The following is a 23,862-nucleotide window of genomic DNA, read 5'->3' as shown; positions in this document are numbered from 1 at the left end:
AAAGCGAAGAGCATAGTGTTTCTGAGAATGAGAAGGCAGAAACAAACCAGCTCAATCTTCTAATCTAGTGCATCAAAACACATGAACAGTTTCAAAGTGTTCGTACTTTATAATCCAGGCTTTGATGATGTCACCTCCCTGCATTTTTCATTCGATGGCTGGAAGGCTTACCGAGAGTGCACAGATATCACCACTAACTTTTCACTGTGACATTCTGTCTCTTTTTTTCTCATTATAAACCCATTATATTAAGAAGAAATTCGAACAGTTGTGAAATATTCCAGCTGTAAAACCTGAGGCAGACTCAAAATCTTGCCAGACCTGGATGGCAGCGCAAAGGCTGTGATGTGAATGAGCTCCCATGGTGACCCAGGATTTCGATACTCAAGTGGGAGTAGGAGTTCTGGTTAATCACTTATTTATCTGGTTTATGCTCCTGGAGAAGTCTATCGGTAAGGCCCGGAGGGGTAATAAACTGTGGGTGGACTTCATTAACACTGTCTCTTACCAGGTAAGAACACACCTCTTGGAATACGTAGGAGAATGCAGGCTTGCTCATAGATGGCTGGTGACTCACTTGTTTCAGGGGGTGGGGTGGGGGTGGGGGTGGGGACGTGAATAGATGGTTCCCCCCTCCATGTGATATGACTAGGATTGACAATTCTAAAGGGGCAAAAACCTGCCACATGCACATGTACTCACACTACCACAATCCCATCTACGACCATGATTTCACAAACTTTTCATAACAGAAACAGAGCAATGTATAATAAAATGGAATTTAGATACATCACCCAACATAGTTTTTAAACATTATTTTTATTCATCTATAAAACATACAACAGCAGGAATGCACAATTATACTTCAGAAGTGAAGTACAATGTACATAATAAAATTTTTCTTTTAAATCATTTATTTATAATTTTTCATTTTACAAGGGTCACTTGCAAACAGTAATACAGAGATGATTGCACATTAATACAAGATAAGAAGAAAACAATCCCAACTAGATATATGGATTATATACAATCTTTCTCTTTCTTAGACCACAAAGTGAAGAAAAATAGGGAGAGTGAAATAAGACAAGGAGATCAATTAAACAGTAAACAGAAAAAAAGAAAACATGGTATTAACCTGATTATCCCCAGATATTACTCATCTAGTTCATTATTCCACATTGATCATCTGGTTGGCTCCCTCAAGACCAAATACGGCGTATAGTCAATTCATTTCATTGAGAACATACTTATTATCCAGGTTTTAGTTAGAAATAATACATCTGATTACATTCTCTCTCTTTTAAAAACCAGAAATTATTTAACGATACATAGTACATAATAATATTTTGAGTCACCTCAGTGACAGCCACTCAAACTCTCCACTGGCAGGTACTGGAAATAACTGGGGCTGTACATCGACTAAACTTCTTATTTGCATGATTAATTGCATAAAGTGTCTCTTTCACATTTCCTCCTATACAGTGTGATATATAGATAGCAGATATAAATTCTCAAAACTGACATATTTCAATTACTAAACTAAAAATAAAATCATTTACTATACTCTTGTGTCTGGTGATTTTATCTTTCCAATCATCTTGTTCCCTGTCTCTGGTTCTGTTTCCCTATGCTCCCAGCACAGTTCTGTGCTCTGAACTCTGCTTCCAGGGCGTCCTGTCTATTCACTATTTCTTTTTTTTTTCGCCTCTCATCCTGCCCTATATCCATCTTTCACATTCAACTTTCATCCATTTTTCTTATTCCTTTTCAGATCTCTTCCATTCCCTGGGTACCATCTCCTCCTGTCTCTCTTCTCTCCCCTTCCCTTCCATGGGCACCATCTTTTCCTCCACTTTTGGAATTTTTATGAGTATTATATTGTTGGTGTACATTATTCCTTCATTTTTTGCTGAATTAAAGCCCTGTTTACTAAGGTGCACTAGCGTTTTTAACTCATGCTAAAAATTAGCATGCGCTAACTGTGTAGACGCCCATAAGAATATTATGGGAATCTACACGGTTAGCGAGTGCTAATGTTTAGCGTGCACTAAAAACGCTAGCACACCTCTAGCACAGCTTAGTAAACAGGGCTCTTAGTGAATAACTAATGTGGATGATTGAATGAATGCCCCATGGTTTTGTAGGGTGCTGATGCCAGCTTATAATATGTATTTATTTATTTATTAGGATTTACTTACCACCTTTTTGAAGGAATTCACTCAAGGCGGTGTACAGCAAGAAGAAGTCAAACATAAGCAATAGACAATTACAGCAGCAAAAACATTCAAACATCAATACAAGGCATGGTATAGTATGCTACACTACAATGCCAACACAATACACAATAAAACATTTTAATAGTCAGCATTGTAAGCAAAGATGGAGCATATAGATAGATAAGAGAGTATTCTAAACTGGAACCTGGGTGCCCAATTCTAGAGGATGGGTGGTTCCTAAACCCATCTTGTCACCATCTATATGATCTGCACTTGGCCCCTTGGCTACCTAGTAAGATGTTTCATTGTATTGTAGGAATAGCATTAGCATCATATCTATGTTATTTGAAAGTTCTAATTTGTGCTTATTAGGTGTTTCATTGGTATTATACTGACATTGTATTATATTTATGCTTTCTGTCATGGTATTGTTGTATTATACTGACATTTATCATATTTCTGTTATATGATTGTTCCCTGTTAGATGTTTATATTTCTCACACTGTTTCGTGTTAGTCCTATTACTAGGTTTCAATTTCCCATTTCCAGGTTCACCTCATTGACTGTATTTATGTTTATATTTGGGCATTTTATTATTGTTATGCTGTTATCATAACATAATTTCCTCCACTTTGGGAATTTTTAGGAGTTTTATATATATACTAGACTTTGAGCCCGTAAAAACGGGCTATTATAGGAAGGGGGGGTTGAAAGGCCCGCCCCCACCGCCGAGTTCGCCGCTGCCCCTCCCCCTCCAAGTTCGCGCCCCCCCCACCGAGCCGTCACCACCCACCTTCCACCCGGCCGGGCCCTCGCTCCGCTATTGAAACAGCGAGGGTCCGGGAACGCAGCACTGAGCTCTGCTGAGCTGCCGACGTCGGCCTTCCTTCTTCTCTGCCTGTCCCGCCCTCGTGTGACGTAACGTCGTCGAGGGCGGGACAGAGGCAGAGAAGAAGAAGAAGGAAGGGCGATGTCGGCAGCTCAGCAGAGCTCAGTGCTGCGTTCCCGGACCCTCGCTGTTTCAATAGTGGAGCGAGGGCCCGACCGGGTAGAAGGTGGGTGGCGGTGGCGACTCGGGTGGGGGGAGCGTTAGACGGTGGTGTCCCTCCCTCAGCAATGCGCAGTACAGACCCTCTGTGTTCCGCCCCCCCGTCATCACGTATTGACGTGGGGACGGGGCAGAGAAGGTCTCTACTGCGCATTTGCGAGTGAGTACGGTCACTCGCCGTTTATATGTTTGATATATATATATATATATATATAATTGGTGCACATTATTCATTCATTTTTTGCTGAGTTAGTACATGCCACAGTTATACCAGCCGTAGACCTGGCATAAATGCAGGTGCCAGGAACACATGCATGTAAGTGGGAAACATACCTATGTCTCACCCATGCTCTGCCCCTTGAATTTACATGCTATGACACTTGCGCGTCGCTTTGCTGCCACTTCTTTGCACACATGTACACTTACCTGCCTAGGGCGAATTTCTTCATAAAGGTGGTTAATATATCCCAGTCAAGAAGCAATAAATAAATGGGGGTGCCCAGTTATGGAATTGCCTCCATAAAGCCTTAGTTGCTCTGAGTTTCTCATTTAACTTTCAGTTTTCTCTTTAAAAAAAAAAAAAGAATTCCCCTTCTTCTTCCTCTTAGATGTGCTGCTGCTGTGGTCCAGCACCCTATTCTTTCTGCGGCTTCATCTGTCCTGATATCCGAGTCTCCATAGCAACACGACTCTTGTACACTCTTTTCCACATCTTGGCCTCCACAGTCTGCTGTCTTATGCTATCCCGATCTGTGGAAGAAGTTGTTAAGGAACATGTGAGTGGCATCAAGAAAACAGAAGTGAAAGGGACTGTCCTAGAAAGGGGATGATAGTTACCTGTCTCTGAAGAGTGGAGTTACTCCAATCACCATCGAAACATTAAGGAGGAAAAAGCTGAATCAACCAGGAGCAAGAGGAGAACTCCCTCTTCTGAGCTCATCCAGGACTTCCATCATTACTCTAGCTCTGCAGTATAAATCAGGACTGGTGTTAGACATTCAGGGCCCCAGGACAGAAACTGGAGAGGGGGCTCCAATATCCCCCCTGCAGCCTATGCCTCTTTCAGCATGAAAACCTTCAATATATATAACACGATACTGATCTAGCGCCAATAAGCAATTGCTTGACAACTATGATAGAAGTTCACAACAATGTGTAGATTTGATCTGAGGGGGAGAAAAAGGTCTCATAAAATCACCCGGGCTTCTGTGCAACTTCGTACAACCCAATATTAGGGTATTGCCCATTGGTGTCCTCGTGTACTCATTGACTAGACCCCCTCCTACCAAATCAATTTTTCATTTTTCTTAATTTTTTTAGCATGAGGCAGGTTTGAGGTTCCCTGTGGCATGGGAGCTCAGTCAATTGCCTTGTTTCCCATCCCCTAACAGCAGCCCTGGTCTAAATCCCTACTGGGGACCTCACTGTATCTACCATTGCTTCACTTCCCATGTTCTTTCTGTCCAGGGGTTCCTTTATACTCTAACAATGCATACCAGATAGACGAGACATTTATATGAATTTATCATGGTAGGATCAGAGAACAAAGATGAAAAGAGAATTCGATTGATCTTTCGACTGGACAGCAGACTCCCTCTGGCACAGGGATAGCAACCTTTATAGATGGGGGGGGGGGGGGGGGGGGGGCTGCATGAAAGTCAGTACTATCCCTCGTGGGCTGCAGACAGAAAATTAACAAATTTGCTGTATAATTCACTGCCAACAAAACTCAATCTGATGAGTAAATGAACATAAATTATTACCAAAATGATCTGTTAACGTATAATTTTGTCATTACTTTGGAAGTTTAATGAGATCTCTGCCACTATTCTGAAAATATTTACAAAATACAGTATTTAAAATCACCAATACAGTGGTTAATGATGTTTGCGTGAGCCTTTTTCTATGTATACTTCCCATGATCTTGCAGGCCATATAGAATTCAATGGCAGGCGGCAGGTTGCCCACCCCTGCTCTAGCACTTACATTTTTATATCTGTGCTGTTCCAAAACGCAGGTGCCTTTGTATTCTTCCCTGTGTGCACACCTGCCTGGTGGGCCAGAATGCGATGTGCTGGTGGGGTATTCGGCTGTGTACAGAGTTTGTTTTGGAACGGCCTGCTTCTTCTTCCTTCAAGCTGTCTTCCTCGTGAATGTGAAATCTACTCAGGACTTCCGAGCTGGGCTCCATAACGGGTAAGAACCCCATGGAAAGGCATATTCTCAATTTTACACTAGTAAGAACAGAGTTAACCTTCCTATAACAGCCAGTTCCAGTTAAGTGCTTATTTCTTGTGGTGAACGTTTGGAGTGAAGGAGAAGCCTAGTGATTAGAGCACTGGGTTTCACATGTTGGGCAAGTCAGATATAAAATTAGACTGTGAGCCCTCCAGGGACAAGGACTTCTGAAAAAGGTGTGTCCAATGGCCCTGTTTACTAAGCCACGCTACCGTTCTTGGCGCGCACTAAACGCTAGAGTCTCCTATATGTTCTTATGGGCAACTTAGTATTTAGCACGTGATAATCATTAGCGAGCGCTAAAAATGCTAATGTGCCCTTAGTGCTGCTTAGTAAACAGGGCCCCAAGTAAATAAATACATTTAGCTCCAGAGAGCACAGGCCTCTTTTTAGAATATGTGGGCTGTTGGCTACATAGAAAGAGGCCTTTCCGAGGCCTGTGTTCTTAAATTCAGGAAATACATGCACGTTGTAGCATGCTATCATTCAACACTATGTAAGTGTACACGTGAAGGAAAATTCTGTAATCCATAGATGCCTCTTGTGTATGTAAATGTCTAGAGTACTAGCAGCAGCATGAGTAAGTGTACTGAATACTTACATGTACCAGCAGCAGCATAAGTGTATGGAATACTTACATGTAGTAGCAACAGCATGAGTAAGTGTACTGAATACTTACACATACCAGCAGCAGCATGAGTAAGTATAACGAATACTTGCACGTATTAGCAGCAGCATGAGTAAGTGTACTGAATACTTATATGTACTAGCAGCAGCATGAGTAAGTGTACTGAATACTTACACGTACCAGCAGCAGCATGAGTAAGTGTATTGAATACTACATGTACTAGCAGCAGCATGAGTAAGTGTACTGAATACTTACATGTACCAGCAGCAGCATAAGTGTATGGAATACTTACATGTAGTAGCAACAGCATGAGTAAGTGTACTGAATACTACATGTACTAGCAGCAGCATGAGCAGGTGTACTGAATACTTACACATACCAGCAGCAGCATGAGTAAGTGTACGGAATACTTACACGTACCTCCAAAGTGCCAGATGGGTGTCTACGTGCTGTTCTGCAGCAGCGCACCTAACTTACATAGCAGTGAATACAAGGAGGGTATGTACATGAGTGGAATATGAACAGGGCTCCAAGTTACATGCGTAACTTACTGTACAGAATACTGTAAGTTCTGCCCATCTCTGCCACATTATGTACCTGCACTTCTGTCAGCTCTATGGCTGCTGTAACCGCGGGCTCGTAAATGTTAGGTGTGCCGATACTGGGTTAGGCTAGGATTCTATAATGGAAACTGGGAGCCCAGGTGTCATTATAGAATAGGATCCTATTGAACATTCTTGTGGGTGTCTAAATGGAGGTTTTCAGCTGTAGAATTGCCAAAGGATGATATTCAGACATATGTACCTGGGTAAGCTGGGTTCTGGGCAGAAAAGTATGAGTGTACAAATGCCAGTCAGACCCCACTGAAAACATTTTCGACCTGGCTGTTTCCTCCTGCTCCTTTATATTGTCTGCTCAGTTGGAACAAGGGCTTTCATTTGCAACTACCTATGGATATTCTTCCTCTCCCCCTCCCCCTCCCTAGTTATACCTCCTTTAAACTGTAGTCCAGTTATCAGAGCCAAAGTCCTGGGCCAGGAACCATGCATCAGGGCTTGCTCCAGAATCCTGTCATCATGGGCACTAGCTCCGACCACTAGGTGTCACCCTTCAGCAATGACCATGATTTCTATCGTATTCCTATCATCCTATGGACTGTGAACAGCATCTCTCTCAGCCCAGCTACCTGAGGGGGAGTGGGTAGGGTGGAAGAGCTGGCATGTGGATTGAACTAGAAAATATTTTACAAAGTTGTGAAGTTCCATTGAACATGTGCCCCTTCTCGTCTAGGCCTGGAACATACAGGTATTTGCTTTTTACTTTCAGACTTATGCTCCTTAGTTTAAATGAGACACTACCTGTTATGCTCCTGGGCCCAAACTTTTTCTTTACTGACTTGTTTACTTGTCCTAGGTTCTGGCTCCTGAAATTCCTCATTCTGGCTGGAATGTGTACTGCAGCATTCTTCATCCCTGGTGATAACTTCATCAAAGGTAAAAAAAAATAATAATAATAAGCAGAAAATAAAAGAGACTAAATAAATACAAGAATAGATGTACAGCCAGAGAGAGAGAGAGAGAGAGAGAGAGAGCCTATCCACCTTATAATCGATAGAGAAAAACGCCCATATTCCGACCTAAATCGGGAGATAGACGTCTTTCTCTCGCGGGTGCCCAAATCGGTATAATCGAAAGCCGATTTTGGGCGTCTTCAACTGCACTCCGTCGCAGGAACGAATAAAGTTGACGGGGGCGTGTCGGAGGTGTGGCAAAGGCGGGACTGGGGCTTGGTTATCGGCCGAGGAGAGATGGGCGTCTTTAGCTGATAATCGAAAAAAAAGGTGTTTTTACCGCGATTTTGGGTCACTTTTTTTGGATCCTTTTTTTTCATGAACAAGTCCCCAAAAAGTGCCCCAACTGACCAGAATTGGGGATCACCTGCCCTGTCTCCCCCAGTGGTCACCAACCCCCTCCCACCAAAAAAAAACCCCACTTTAAAACTTTTTTTCCAAGCCTGTATGCCAGCCTCAAATGCCGTACCCACATCCATGACAGCAGAATGTGTTCTATCCTCTGACAGCAGGGCCGTGCCTAGGGTCTCTGGCGCCCCCCTGCAGACTATCAGTTGGCGCCCCCCCCCCCCCCCCCATGAAAATGATCGCTCACCACTTGCCATACTGAAAGGAATTGTCAGCAATATTCTTAGAAACAAATTGCTATACATTGTGTTTTGCTAAGATAGCAGATGTAAATTCTCAAAGTGGACATATTCCAAACGCTAAAATGAAAATAAAATAATTTTTTTCTACCTTTGTTGTCTGGTGACTTTCTTTTTTCAATCATGCTGGTCCAGTATCTGATTCTGCTGCTATATGTCCTCTTAACTCCATTTCCAGGGCTTCCTTTCCATTTATTTTTTTACTTTTCTCCTTTCTTCTTCATTTCTTGCTCTATATCCATTTCCAGCAATTTCTCCTCTCTCCCTGGGTCCTGCCCTCCCATCCATGTCCATTCTTGTCCCTCTCTGCCCTTCCCTCCTCCATCCATACCCAGCAATCCTCCTCTCTCCCCTCCCCTCCATTTCCAGCAATTTGTCCTCTCCCTGGGCCCCCATGTCCATCCTTGTCCCTCTCTGCCCTTCCCTCCTCCATCCATAGCCAGCAATCCTCTCTCCCCTCCCCTTCCCTTCCAGCAATTTGTCCTCTCCCTGGGCCCTGCCCTCCCATCCATGCCTCTCTGCCCTTCCCTCCGCACCCTGGGGCCTTTAAATCTTTTACTTCCGGTCGCAGCAGCGTCAGTGAAAGCGGAGCGCTGCCGACGTCTCCCTTCCCTTTGCGCTATTGGTTCCCTCAGTGTCCGCCTTCTTCTGACGTCAGAAGAAGGCGGGACACTGAGGGAACCAACGAGTGCAAGGGAAGGGAGACGTCGGCAGCAGTGGCGTAGCTAGGGTAGTTGACACCCGGGGCCGGTCATTGTTTAACACCCCCCCCCCCCCCCAATCCAGTACTAGGCATACCGAGAATACAAAACACTCACGACCTATAGAGCAATTTTACCATACCATAAGCAGTCATTTCTACGAGTTACACAAGGAAAAGGAAAGCATCTTAAACACTACAGTGAGCACTAGAACATCAATTCACCTATTGTAAAACGAAACCAGACAGAATAGTACAGATCGTAGATCCTGCACAGTCAATGCCAACTGAAAGCCATGTCTTTTTCAAACACAGATACACCCAAATCCACTATAGGATAAGTAATCATAAACTTTCTATTTAGACAAAAATTAAACTGAACCCCCGATGCCAGACTCTGCATACAATGCAACACCACAGAAACAGAAAATGTCCCCTAGTACTGTGCAAAATATAAAGACAGCAGATGTAAATTTGAAAAAACTAACAAATACCAATCACCACTTTACAAATTAACAAATAGAAATAAAACAAATACAGAAAATAAAATAATACCATTTTATTGGACTAATACATTTAGCTTCCAGAGGCCAAAATCTCCTTCCTCAGGTCAATACAGTATAGTGCTGTTACAGTATCCTATCCTGATCTGAGGAAGGGGGTTTTGTTCTCTGAAAGTTAAGTCAAAATGTATTAAAATTAGTCCAATAAAAGATTACCTTATTTACATGTTCTATTTATAAACATTTATTAACACAGCTAAAATACTATATCCTAAAGCAAAATAATAAAAATATATATTTACAGTTTGTTGTCTTTGGTTTCTGCTTTCCTTATCTTCTTTTCACCGTCTTCCATCCAGCATCTGTCTTCGCTCTCTCTCTGCTCTCAAGTGTCTGCCCTCTCTAATGTCCCTTCCATCCACATCTGCCCTCTATTTCTGCTCCTTCCATCCACCATCTGCCCCAGTCTGCCATCTCTCTCTCCCCCTTCCATCCACCATCTGCCCTCTCTCTCTCCTTTCCTCTAGCATTTGCCCTCTATCTCTGCCCCCTTCCATCCACTGTCTGCTCTTTCACTCCCTTCTATCCACTGTCTGCCCTTTCTCTCTGCTCCTTCGATTCACCATTTGCCCTCTCTCTTTCCCCCTCCCATCCATTCAGGGTCTGCCCTCCCTCTCACTCCCCATTCCATCCAGGATCTATCCCCCTCTCTCACTGCCCCCTCTTTTCGGCTCCCAGTTCCCACCTGCGGCTGCCCCTAGTTCCAGATCCATTGATTCTCCCATCCACCCCTGCCCCAGGCATGACCCCATTCTCCCTCCTGCTCACTTTTCAGACCCCAGTTCCAGCTCCATGCCCCTTCTCCCATCTGTCTCCCACCCAGTCCCTTCTGCCCATCCGAGTCCCCCTCACCCCATCTGTCTCCCACCCAGTCCCTTCTGCTATCCAAGTGCCCCCACCCTCACCCCATCATCTGTCTCCCACCCAGTCCCTTCTGCCCATCCGAGTCCCCCTCACCCCATCTGTCTCCCACCCAGTCCCTTCTGCTATCCAAGTGCCCCGCACCCTCACCCCATCATATGTCTCCCACCCAGTCCCTTCTGCCCATCCGAGTCCCCCTCACCCCATCTGTCTCCCACCTAGTCCCTTCTGCTATCCAAGTGCCCCCCACCCTCACCCCATCTGTCTCCCACCCAGTCCCTTCTGCCCATCCGAGTCCCCCTCACCCCATCTGGCTCCCACCCAGTCCCTTCTGCTATCCAAGTGCCCCCCACCCTCACCCCATCTGTCTCCCACCCAGTCCCTTCTGCCCATCCGAGTCCCCCTCACCCCATCTGGCTCCCACCCAGTCCCTTCTGCTATCCAAGTGCCCCCCACCCTCACCCCATCTGTCTCCCACCCAGTCCCTTCTGCCCATCCGAGTCCCCCTCACCCCATCTGGCTCCCACCCAGTCCCTTCTGCTATCCAAGTGCCCCCCACCCTCACCCCATCTGTCTCCCACCCAGTCCCTTCTGCCCATCCGAGTCCCCCTCACCCCATCTGGCTCCCACCCAGTCCTTTCTGCTATCCAAGTGCCCCCCACCCTCACCCCTCTGTCTCCCACCCAGTCCCTTCTGCCCATCCGAGTCCCCCTCACCCCATCTGGCTCCCACCCAGTCCCTTCTGCCCATCCGAGTCCCCCTCACCCCATCTGTCTCCCACCCAATCCCTTCTGCTATCCGAGTCCTCCCCCACCTTCACGGTCACCCCATCTGTCCCCACCCTCACCCTGCCTCGTCTTCTCCCTGCCACCCGTCTTTAAAAAGAAATTGCCGACGCGATAGCGAGCGCAGCACCTCGTGTGGAAGTAAAGAAGCGAATCCGATCATCTCATTGGGCCTTCCTTCACTGTCCCGCCCTAGAGGAAATAGGAAGTTGCGTCAGAGGAGGGCGGGACAGTGAGGGAAGGCCCAATGAGATGATCGGATCCGCTTCCTTTACTTCCACACGAGGTGCTGCGCTCGCTACCGCGTCGGCAAATAAATTTAAAGGGCTGGTGCGGGGGGGGGGGGGGGTGCCAGGATGAAGAGCAGCGGGAGCGGCGGCACCCCCCTTTCTGGTGACACCCGGGGCGACCAAAAGATTTAAAGGCCTCGGCGGGGCGAGGGTAAGCACCGCGGCGGCGCCCTCCAGAGGTGGGCGCCCCCCTGCGGCGCTTACCTCGCTTACCGCATCGGCACGGCCCTGTCTGACAGCCTTTCCCTGGTTCTGATGTGGGTCTCGGGTGAGTGTGACACCTTTTCTGTTAAGGGCACTGCAGAGTCACATCAGCAATGCATTGTGGTGGGTGTAGGGCATTGGGCTCCGTGATTCCACTAGCTTGTGTTAAATGCTCACGATGTTGGTAGTTGGTAGGCTACACTCCCATGGTGCTTTTCCCTCTGCTTACTGGGTCAGAGTGTGCCCTGTTTTGTTTCCGGTAGTCCATGAGGTAGTGGCCATTTTTGTAAGCCAGTTTTAGATCCTGTTCATGTGTTAGCCACGTTATAGCACTTAGTTCTTACCTTGAATGTTGCTGAAAGAGGGCATTGTACACCATTCTGCCAGCTCGGACCTACTGCTAATCTCAGTACCAGCGAGACTCGTTGCCAGTGGGGCACAACCTCTGATCTGCAGTTAACTGTGAGTAAAGGTGCTTATTCAAATAAAGGACGTTTTCAGCGAGATTAGTCTTCAGGTGTCAACTGCTGTGCCAAGGTTATACAGCAGCAACAAGTCCTGTCCCTGGAGCACTTTTAGTGGGTACTGCAGTGCACTTCAGGCAGGCAGACCCAGGCCCATCCCCCCCCCCCCCCCCACCTGTAACACTTGTGGTGGTAAATGGGAGGCCTCTGAAACCCACTGTACCCACATGTAGTTGCCCCCTTCACCCCTAAGAGCTATGGCAGTGTTGTACATTTGTCCCTCCCACGACCAAATGGCTTGGATTAGGACGTTTCTGAGCTGGACGTTTTTATTTTCCATTATCGCAAAAAAACCCCAAAACCACCCAGTTCAGAAAGGACCAAATCCATGACATTTGGTTCGTCCAAACCGTATTTTCGAAACAAAAGATGGATGCCCATTTTTTTCAAACATACGGTCTGTCCCGCTTCTTCACGTACCCGTTTTCGGACATAGACGCACATGGAGATGGGCGTTTGCGTTCGATTATGCCCCTCCAGGTGTGCTTCTATAATCCTGGAAAAGAATACGCATATTCCATTCCATCAGGTATCGGTCTTTCTCAACAATATCCTTCCCCTATTTTCAAAATGGCTCCCTAATGCTCAGCGCTGACAGTGCACCTAAATTTGCATGTCATTAGCACCGAGCATTAGGGAACTGTGTTGCAGCACTGTTGTGGTGATATTTTTCCGGCGTTATACTGAACAGCACCAGAGTTATGAGCATCTGGGCTAGAGAATGACATGGGGACAAAGTTTGTCTCTGTCCTTTCTCCGTACCCATGAGTTCTGTCTCTGTACCCACCCCATCCTTGTGGGGTCTGTCTCAGTCTCCATCCCGTCCCCGCAGGCCCTGTCTCCGTCCCCACCCTGTCCCCGATGGTTCTGTCCCCATCCCCGCCCCATCTCCCTGGGCTCTATCCTCATCTGCAGAAGCCTCAAATACTTATGACTTTATATTTAAATCTTTTTATTAAAGTATAAAAAGGAACAATATGCTGTGCAACTGTTGTTTATAAATCACAAATAGAAAACAATAATAACAATGAACAACTATAATAAACCCCACCACCACCACCCTCTATCATTCCAACTCCAACAATAGCTGACTTCTATTACCCCAAGGAATCTAATCCACCCTGTTAAAATGTCCAGGGGTACAAAATACAACCTGCTCTGTATGACCTAGCTGGGGAGAAGTAAGCCCTATGAAGCACTGTTATGAATTTTTAATCTGTGGATGAATAAGTCATCAACAATCTCATCAACAATCTCATCAAAAATCTCAAGATTCAATCTAGCTCTCCTGTCTTCCACAGTCCTTCCTGCAATAGAAAATGTCTTCTTGTTTGCTTGTTTTTCCAAAAATTCAAAATATTGTCATCTGCATCACTCAAACATAAATAACAGTTCAGTTCATTAACAAGCTTCAAAATAGAAAATGACATGGGGACAAAGTTTGTCCCCATGGGCTCTGTCCCCATCCCCGCTCTGCCCCCACGGGCCCTGTCCCCACCCCATCCCTGCGTTCTCTGTCCCCGTCTCCATCCCTGCTGTTACTGCAGGTCCCCAACCCCATGTCATTTTCTAATGTGGAGAAGTTTTGAATAATGACTTCTCATTTGAACTTGAGGGTGATTCTCGTACTATTTTAGAAACCCATTATTGGTATATTTAGTTACAGATGTATAAAATGTCACCGAAAAAAATTCACATATAAAATTGGAGTAAATTAAAGGAGAGAGGTGATGAACAGAGCAATCAAGTGAGCTGTTTATCGGCTTGGTTCACTGCAACTTATGCTCGGCTGCAGGCGCAGCTATACTGAATTCTCCTATACTCCTTTCACAAATTTAGACATTGATAGGCTTAGTACCTGATTCAACGATTAGATATATTGGGATTAGTTCTGTTTTGCTTTAGGATTCTCAAATCTGGGCATCAGAGCGGTTACATGTGTAACTAAAGATTGGTACCAATTAACACCGTTTACAGCTAATTATTGGTTATTAATTTAACAATGAAGCTATGCCTGGAACTGGCACTATTCTATAACGTGCACTAAGAGGTAGATGATAAAAAACAAATGTGGGCATTAGAGGCCGATAGTGCCGTACTAGTGCCCGCTTTTGCTCCTGCCTGATGATCAGAGCCGGCGAGCGCTTGTAATAACGAGCTTGCCGGCTCTGAACACAATGAGCATGCAAATGCATGCTAAACAGGGCATTACCTATTCCTCCCCAATGCCCATGCAAACCCTACACCAGCTCAGACCAGGCGTTAGGGTTTGCATGGGCATTGGGGAGGAAAGGGGAGACCCTGTCCAGCATGCATTCGCATGCTCACAGGGCCCCCACACATACACAAAAGGGGCTGGAAGTCCGGTGGACCTCCAGGCACCCCCTCTGCAAAAAAGATAAAGTCCCTGGTGGTCCAGTGTGACCCTCGTAGCCCCCCAAACCCCCACAACACAGGGCTGGAGGTTGCAATAAAGATCAAATCCCTGGTGGTCCAGTGTGATCCTAGTAGCCCCCACTCCACCAGCCAAGGTGGCCTAGTGCTCCCCCAAAGCCCCTGACCTCTTCCACACCTGTAAGCTAGAGGATGGAGTAGCACTCTCTCCTCCTGCAAGCGCTACCTTCAAAATGGCGTCACCCTGCCCTGCCTTGGGCACGCTGGGATGTGCTGGGCGGGGCTTCCCTAACATATAAGGGAGTTTCTACCTTATATGGTAGGGAAGCCCTGCCCAGCACATCCCAGGATGCACCGGGCAGGGAAGGGCACTGACATTTCAAAGGTGGCACCCACAGGAGGAAGGAGCTTACCGCTTGCTAAAAAGGAAGTACCATTGGGCTACCACAGCAGCCCGGCGGTAGTTCCCACCCCCAGCGTGCCATTATATCTGGCGCTACAAAAATATATTTCTTTTTCTAGCGCCGGTGTGTACCCGGCGATAATCAGGCAGTGTTGTGTGCTGCCCGGTTACTGCCAGGTTAGCGCGGGAGCCCTTACCGCCACCTGAATGGGTGGCGTTAAAGGCTCCCCCCGAATTGACTGCATGGCTATTTCCTAAAAAAAATGAAAGACCTACCTTTTACCTGCTGCGGTAAAAGGGGGCCTCAGCGCACGTCAAAAACAAGCACCAAAGCCAGCGCAGGCCCCCTTTTGCTGCAGCTTGGTAAAAGAGGCCCTAAATATTTTTCATGTGATGGAAAACAGGATGAAGGAGTACATGAAAGGCCAGCTAGCTACATTTTACCTTCAGTTTTTTATTTCTCTGTGCTTTGAGCTGTTATTGTACACCTTGCTCTCTAGGAGGCAGCATTTCTTTATATACTATAAGGAAATCAATTGTCTGGACATACTTAAAATCATTTATCCAGTTTATCTTAATGATGTTGGTTCATTAACCCAGCTCTGTAGTAAAGTAACTTTAACATTAGATGCCTTTCATTTGGGCTGGGACATAATAAGAGGTGGGGTGGGGGAAACTTAAATGAAAGTGTGAGTAGGTGTCAGAGGAAATGTGAAAGTGGACTGGGAATCAGAGTGGAGAAGGTGGAAAGAATGATGAGCATGGGCACCCTCACTTTTATATTCCCTTATCTCTTGTTTGTCCTGTTTGCCTGGCCTAATTAGATTGTAAGCTCTGTCGAGCAGGGACTGTCTCTTCATGCTCAAGTGTACAGCGCTGCGTACGTCTAGTAGCGCTATAGAAATGCTAAGTAGTAGTAGTAGTCTCTGGGATTCCGGAATCTTGGTACACTTTGAGATTCCGGAATCTTGCTACACTTTGTCCTTATCTCTTGTTTGTCCTGTTTGTCTGTCCTAATTAGATTGTAAGCTCTGTCGAGCAGGGACTGTCTCTTCATGTTCAAGTGTACAGCGCTGCGTACGTCTAGTAGCGCTATAGAAATGATAAGTAGTAGTAGTAGATGGCAAGTTACTCAGTTCCAGGTTGGAGACTTTTTGGCCCGTCCTGGTTTTGAAATTACATCCCGAAGCAGTGTGGGATTTGTAGTGCTTGATCCCGCCCATTGAAATCAGTGCTAAAAGTCCAACTAATGCACTAGGATGGAGTGGTCAGAAATCCAGGACTTTTCCAAAATCTCTAGCTGGAACTGGGTAACTTGGCATCTCTGAGGATGGGGGCTGGCTCTAGTATACCTAGAGCGGGGCGGTGGGGGCGGTCCGCTCAGGGTGCCCGCAGCGAGGGGGAGGGTGTGGAGTAGGCGCGCACTGTTGGCTTTGCCTGCCCTGTGCCCTGGAACAGGAAGTTGACATCTGAGGGGGTAGGGGACCGGCAGAGTTGACAGCGCATGCCTGCTGCTTGCACCCCCATGCTTGGAGGAGGGAGTGTGCACTGCCCGGGGAGGGGGGTGTGCTTCACCACACCCTGCCCCACCCCGCTCCAGGTGCCATATAAGTTAGGTACGCTGCTGGGGGCTGGGGCTGCAAAAATGCTTGTTGACAAAGCACCTACTCAGGTGCTGAATTACATATAGTTCTGCTTTTGTGTAATGCACATTTTTCTTGATTTATATTTTACTAGTATAAAAGGCCCGTTTTGGTAGGCAATGAAACGGGCGCTAGCAAGGTAATCCCCCCCGCAGTGTCCCTCCTGCCCCCCCTGCAGCCACCCATCTGGTCTCAGGACCCCCTCCCCACCAACCCTCCTCTCCCCCTGCAGCCATGCACATGCAGCGGCCCTCTTCTCTCCTCTGCCCCCCCTGCAGCCACCCATGTCCAGCGACCTTCCTCTCCCCCTGCCCCCCCTGCAGCGTCCCTTCTGTCTCCCCTGCCCTCCCCTGCAGCCACCCATCTGGTCTCAGGACCCCCTCCCCACCTCCCTCTTCCCTGCCCCCCCTGCAGCCACCCATGTCCAGCGACCCTCCCCTCCCCCCTCGGCGCATCACCCAAGCCCCTACCCCCCCTTCGGGCACATCAACCCCCTCGCCACCCGCAGCTGCCAATACTAACGCTGTCTGGCCGCTGCTGCGTCTCCTGTTGAGAAGCAGCGGCCGGTACAAAAAGAAAAAAGCCAAAAAAGATTTTAAACCTGAAACACGGCTCCGTAGACAGCCATCTGGCATTGGCTGTCGTCTCTGAAGCCGCTCCTTCTGTCCCCTCTGATGTCGCTGCGCTCCTCCGGGGTCTTCCTGCAGGGGCAGTGACGTGGAGGGGAGAGGAGGAGCGGCTGCAGAGACGACAGCCAATGCCAGATGGCTGTCTACGGAGCCACGTTTCAGGTTAAAATTTTTTTTTTGGCTTTTTTCTTTTTGTACCGACCGCTGCTGCTCCACAGGAGAAGCAGCAGCAGCAGCCGGACAGCGTTAGTATTGGCAGCTGTGGGTGGCGAGGGGGTTGATGTGCCCGCTGGGGGGTGGGGGGGGGGGGGGTAGGGGCTTTGGTAAAGCGCTGGGGGGAGGGTCTTGGGTGATTCGTCGAGGGAGGGTAGGGGCTTGGGTGTTGCGCCTGGGGGGGGGCACTGAGAGCTGGCTTGCGGTTTTGCAGAGCAGGGGCTTGGGTGTTGCACCGAGAGGGGGGCATTGACAGCTGTTTCCCAGGCAGGGGGAGGATTAGGGAAACACGCGCCGCGTGTTTCCCTACTCCTCCCCTTGCCTAGGAATCAGCTGTCAGTGACATCACTGATGTCAGTGCATTCTAAACTGCCTAGCAGACCACATCCGAGGGAGGCACGGTCCCAGGCACATTAGAATGTTGAAGGTGAGAATTATTATATAAGAAGAAGATTTATTTATAGCAGCATTTATATCCCACAATTTCCAAACATGTTTGGTTTGATGTGGCTTATAAAGTTAGTTAGTGGAGGTAGAAAAATACATTTTAAGAGAATAGATGGGGGAGTAGATACATTTTTCTGTTTAAGGGGGGAGTGCTACAAAGCTTTCCTTAGCTAACAGTAGTAACCTCAACAAGCTGAAGGTGTATTTAAGTGACATTTTTTTTGCACAGCACTGAACACTAGCTATGTGCTCACTGGGACTCTGTATTGATGCTGGAAGCTTCCTACCTTCACCCACTATATAACAGAAACTTCGGGTGCTCATCATGTGTACTTATGCAAGGCTCCCCGCACCTGTCCTGTGATCTCACAACCAGAAAATTCATTTCATGCACTTCCATTGTGAATATTCTGGAAACCCAAGTGACTGTGGGGTCAACCCTCTTAAGTTCTTCTTTCTGTCTCTTGTGTCCGTGGCCATTGACGGGACTCTCTTTCCCCAGTGTGGCACTACGTGGGCGTCTGTGGTGGATTTGCCTTTGTCTTCATCCAGCTGCTGCTAATCACAGCTTTCGCTCACACCTGGAATAAAAGCTGGTAAGTTTTTTTTCTTGTCTTCCATTTTTACTACTTGTTTTTGCTTTGTCTATTTTGCACTTTTGTGTAGTTTTAATGTGCACCTTCACCTGCATTTCTGAACCTGTTAAATTTTGCGTTTGTCATCACAACATCCTGGTCCTCTGGTTCCTGATTCTTTTGTGTCATCCAGAGAGCGTTGACACCTTGTACCATCATTGTGCCTTCATTGTTTATTTATTTATTTGTTGCATTTGTATCCCACATTTTCCCACCTTTTTGCAGGCTCAATGTGGCTTACAATATTACATCATGGAAAGCGCTATTCAAGAGGAGATAAACAATTGGTTACATAAACAACAAGTGTAACATAATGGATATAATCAATTCAGTAAATCAGAAAACAGTCAGAAACATGTCCAGAAACAATTTTACACCGACATGCATTTCTGCAGCAGTGTAGCCATGAGTGGGCCTGGGTGGGTCAGGGCCCACCCTATTGGACTCAGGCCCACCCAAAATTGTGGCACTCTTGCTATGGCTGACAGAGATCTTCAAACCCCGCCAGCTGAAGATTTCCTCCTCCTCAGGCAGCAGGTGCTCTTTCCAACGGCAGCTGGCAGCACTTGCCTCGAGCTGACACCAAAACCAGCCCCTCTGCTATGCTTAGTTTTCATGCATTCACAGCCTGCTGGCTGTGGCATCAGCTTGAGGAAAGTGCCGTTGGCTGCCTTTTGGAAGGGCTTGAGCAGGAGGAAATCTTCAGCTGGTGGGGTTTGTAGATCCCGTCCTGCTCAGGTATTTAGTATTGTGGACTTGCAGGTGGAGGGAGGGATGAAGAGCGGAGCAAAGCAGAGCAGGGACAGGGGGCATGAATTCCGTGCCCACCCACCTTGAATTCAGGCCCACCCAAAATTGGCTGTCTGGCTATGCCCCTGCTGCAGCTCCCATTAGATTCTCAGTATGTGCATTGCCTTCCTTATAGATTTCCCTGCACTGGTTTTCTATGCTCTGTCTCTCACTCGCAGATATGTTTCTTATACCGTAACAAAGAATCAACAATGGCTGATGTCACTACCATTTAGTAGTAGCTATTTCAAACATCCCACCAAAGATACGTTTTTTTTTTAAGCAGCTCTTCAGATGGTGAGCTCAGTAAAAGACTCTGGGGCCCTTTCACTAAGCTGTGGTAAGCACTAATTCATGCTTATGCAGGTTAAAAAGCGCTACTGCGGGGTGCGCAGTCAGAGGTGTAGTTAGGTGGGATGCCAGAGGAGCCACCGCTCCCCCAAACGGACTTCTGATGGCGTTGACGCCTATTTTTCAGGCAGTCCGTCGTGCCTATGAAGTGCGCTCGGCGCTCGTGCACCTATGTAGTCCATTCTCCGCTGCCCCTGGCGTCACAACCTGACTATGCTTCTGTGCACAGTACTTTTGGGATCGGCGTGCGCTTCCCACATGCTAAAGTATAGAATATACTTTTTAGCGCTGGGGCGTGTCTGGGGATGAAGAGTATGCATGCTCTGCGCTAATCGATTAGTGCAGCTACATTGCTGTGTGCTAACTGATTAGTGCGTGGTTAGCGCACCAGCCCTTACTGCCTAGAAAATAAGGGCCCCGTTTTCTAAGCCGCGCTAGAGGCGCGTTAGTGCTTTTAGCGTGTGCTAACCATTAGCGCGCACTAACTGTGTAGGCACCCACAATATTTCTATGGGCACCTACACAGCGCGTGGTAATTTTGTGCACACGCTAAAAATGCTAGCGTACCTTAGTAAACAGGGCCCTAAGCGTCGGTAAGTGCTCACACGCTAATGGCCATTAATGGGAATAATGGAAAATGGGGCCATTTTACCGCCACGCTGAAAGTGGCCTCAGCACATGGAAAGGTTGGGGATAGCCCTGGCCACTTTTTAGTGCAGCTTAGTAAAAGGGCCTCTTTATTACTAGCAAATCATCTTTAATCCATTTTTTAATAATATTGTTTTAACTTTTATATCTCTTGTTTATAGAAAAAAAACATTTATTTATTTGTTGCATTTGTATCCCACATTTTCCCACCTATTTGCAGGCTCAATGTGGCTTACAATATTCCGCCCTGGCTATTGCCATAACTGAGTAAAGATACAATTAATAAATTACACAAGAATATGAGTAATATAGTGAGATAAAGCATTGGGTATAACGAAATCAATAATGAAATAACAATTAAAACAGTAATTTACTAAAGTTCAAGTGAAGGGTCGTTGTTCTATTGAAGAGATAGGCCTTCAGTGATTTCTGAAAGCTGATTAGATCACTTATTTTTTCACATCAAGTGGTAATGCATTCCAAAGCTGCATTCCTATATAAGAGAAACAATCAAACAGTTTGCTTTCTTTCTTTTGTAAACAATATATCAGATTCCCTCATCGTATTTAACTCAAGCAGTTCAGCTGTATCAAGGATTCCCATTATATATATTGCCCCATTAAATTGCTGGTTGCCAGGGGAGGACAGACCATTTGGGCAACCGGCCAGTACCCGAGGGCCCAGAGGTCCTAGGGGGCCCAGAGGCTCTGCCCGGTTGCCTGCTGCCTCCGACACACACTATAACCTCCCCTCCCCCCACGGTCCTATCTTGAAGGGCCCTATTTATCCCGGCGCTGACATGTTTTAAAAATGGCTGCCGAGCTTCCCTGTGGCAGTCTTGCGAGTCAAGACCCGCGAGACTACTGCAGGAAGTCTTGGCCGCCATTTTACGGTGGTGCCGGGCAGAATAGCGGTAGTGGTCAGGAAAGAGTGGGGTTCTTTCCTGCCCCCGAAGAAGCCACTAGACCACCAGGGCCATTCTAAGTAGGCTTGGGGGACTGTGGTGTGTGGCAGGGGGTGGCAGCTGTCGCGGTAGGGGGGGCCACCGTGCAGCGGCCGTGGGGGGGGGGGGGGGGGACCAGCGGACAGTGGGCAGCAGCCAGAGGGGCGCCAGAGCACTTTCACTGCCCCGGTGGCCAGAGCACTGTCAGTTCATCCCTACTCTTTGCTCTAACAACTTACAGACCTCTGTACTGTTTATGTTTGCATCTGTGTGTTACAGATGGCATGTGAAGGGGGAGAAGATAAGGTGTAAAGGGCAGCAGTCAGCATTTTTCAGATTACATCTTATCCTTTTAGGATTTCTTCATTGCAACATCTCTAACATGATACAGCTGTGTGTTGACTGTACAACGCATTAACTGTTACTGCATCCCCCTTCTTTACAATAGTAAAAATGTTTTCTTCATAGGGATGGTGCTATAAAGAGAAGTCAGCAAGATCATCTATGTGTAAGCTTTAAACAGCACATTTATTACACACTCAGAAGAATTTAACCATATACAAATATATCCAACAATAATACCATCAACAGCAAAAAGAATCTAATAGCATAACATCAAGGCTAATCCTTGCAACATTATTTTAAACACGTAGGGGTGAATTCTATATATGGTGCCCAAAAAAATTGGTGCTGTAAAAGCACTATTCTGTAAACCACGCTTAAAGTTAGGCACGGTTTTTAGCAGGGTTTTTCAGCCAGTGTTCCGTTGCACATTGGTGTGCCGCAGCTGATCCCCAGGTGTGCCGCGGGAGTTGGGCCAGCTTAATTTGTGCAAGAATGGAGTACGTTTTCTTGTCTCTAGCAGTTGGTGGCAGGGAGCAGCGAGTCATACAGCCTGCTTGCACCAACTCAGGAACCTTCTGTTTGATGCTTCCTGCCTATGTGGAAGCAGGAAGTTACATCAGAGGGAAGGCTCTGGAATTGGTGCGAGCAGTGGCGTAGCTACGTGGGACCACGGGGGTCTGGCCCCCCCCAAAATTTCCTCTGGGACCCTGGTTTTGCAGGACCCTGAGGCTGTCGTAGAGGCTGACCCCTGAAGAAGGCTTTTTTGGGATAACGTGGGATATAAATGTCACAAATAACCAGTGCTTTTTTTGTAGAAAAAAAGGTGCCGGTACTCATTATGGGCGGGGTCACCCCTATGATAGCCACACCCACATTAACCACACCCCCTATACCAGCCATGGCGCATATAAACAGACATCATTGAAAATATTACAGTACTATAGGAGAAAAAAATAACGTGATTTGCTAAGTAGTAGTAGTAGTATACCCAGTGCAAAATAAGACAGCCAATGTAATTTCTCAAATTGGACATATTACAAACACTAAAATGAAAATAAAATGATTTTTTTCTACCTTTGTTGTCTGGTGACTGTTTTTCTTTCCATATTGGTCCCAGTCTGTGATTCTGCTTTCCTTTATTTTCGCTTAACTCTTCTGAGCCATTTGTCATTTTTGTCTCCTTTTTCTTTGCTTTCTTCAATATTTTTCAGGCTCTCTCTCTGTCCAGATTTAATTCATTCTTACTATCCATTCTTTAATTTCCTTCATCTACCTGTGGCTTTTCATCTTTTCCTCACCCTTGTTCTCCCCATGCCCCTTCCTCTTATTCTCCAGTCTTTCTCTATTCCCCTTTTCCATCCAGCAGCTCTGCTTTCTCTCCCCATCCTTCCAGTGTCTCCCCTATTTCTTTCTGCATTCTTCCATCCAGCGTCTTCCCTCTTTCTCTCCCTATCCTTCCGTTTTCCCTCTCTCTCTCCCCATCCTTCCATCTGTTTTCCCTCTCTCTCTCTCCCCATCCTTCCATCTGTTTTCCCCCTCTCTCTCCCCATCTTTCATCTGTTTTCCCTCTCTCTTTCCTCATCCTTCCATCTGTTTTTCCCTCTCTCCCCAATCCTTCCATCTGTGTTTTTCCCTCTCTCTCCCCCTTCCTCCATCTGTTTTTCCCCTCTCTCTCCCCCAATCCTTCCCTCTGTTGTTTTCCCTCTTTCTCCCCCAATCCTTCCCTCTGTTGTTTCCCTCTTTCTCTCTCCCCAATCCTTCCCTCTGTTGTTTTCCCTCTCTCTTTCTCTCTCTCCCCAATCCTTCCCTCTGTTGTTTTCCCTCTCTCCCCAATCCTTCCCTCTGTTGTTTTCCCTCTTTCTCTCTCTCCCCAATCCTTCCCTCTGTTGGTTTCCCTCTCGCTCCCCAATCCTTCCCTCTGTTGTTTTCCCTCTCTCTTTCTCTCCCCAATCCTTCCCTCTGTTGTTTTCCCTCTCTCTTTCTCTCTCTCCCCAATCCTTCCCTCTGTTGGTTTCCCTCTCTCTCCCCAATCCTTCCCTCTGTTGGTTTCCCTCTCCCTGCCAAGTTTCCCGCGAACGGCGTGAAGTCGCGACGCACGCGGCACCAGCCCCTATTTCCGGCCGCTGCTGCTTCTCCTGTTGAGCAGCA

At 47.0% G+C, this 23,862-nt stretch overlaps 1 protein-coding gene across 1 annotated transcript in view; it reads left to right on the top strand.

Annotated features, from left to right (window-relative positions):
• Positions 1-361: 361 nt before the first annotated feature.
• The window catches only part of LOC115462184 (serine incorporator 4-like), a 68,475-nt gene continuing 44,974 nt past the window's right edge, over positions 362-23,862 (top strand). The window contains exons 1-5 of the mRNA XM_030192201.1: positions 362-511; positions 3,873-4,040; positions 5,282-5,460; positions 7,544-7,623; positions 18,506-18,599. Of these exons, the coding sequence (XP_030048061.1) occupies positions 362-511; positions 3,873-4,040; positions 5,282-5,460; positions 7,544-7,623; positions 18,506-18,599 (671 nt within the window). The remainder of the gene's footprint in view (positions 512-3,872; positions 4,041-5,281; positions 5,461-7,543; positions 7,624-18,505; positions 18,600-23,862) is intronic.

Source organism: Microcaecilia unicolor, chromosome 1, assembly GCF_901765095.1.
Source record: "Microcaecilia unicolor chromosome 1, aMicUni1.1, whole genome shotgun sequence".
NCBI classification, from domain to species: Eukaryota; Metazoa; Chordata; class Amphibia; order Gymnophiona; family Siphonopidae; genus Microcaecilia; species Microcaecilia unicolor.
Note: the sequence above shows the minus strand (reverse complement) of the source record. Positions and strands in the feature narration are given on the sequence as shown.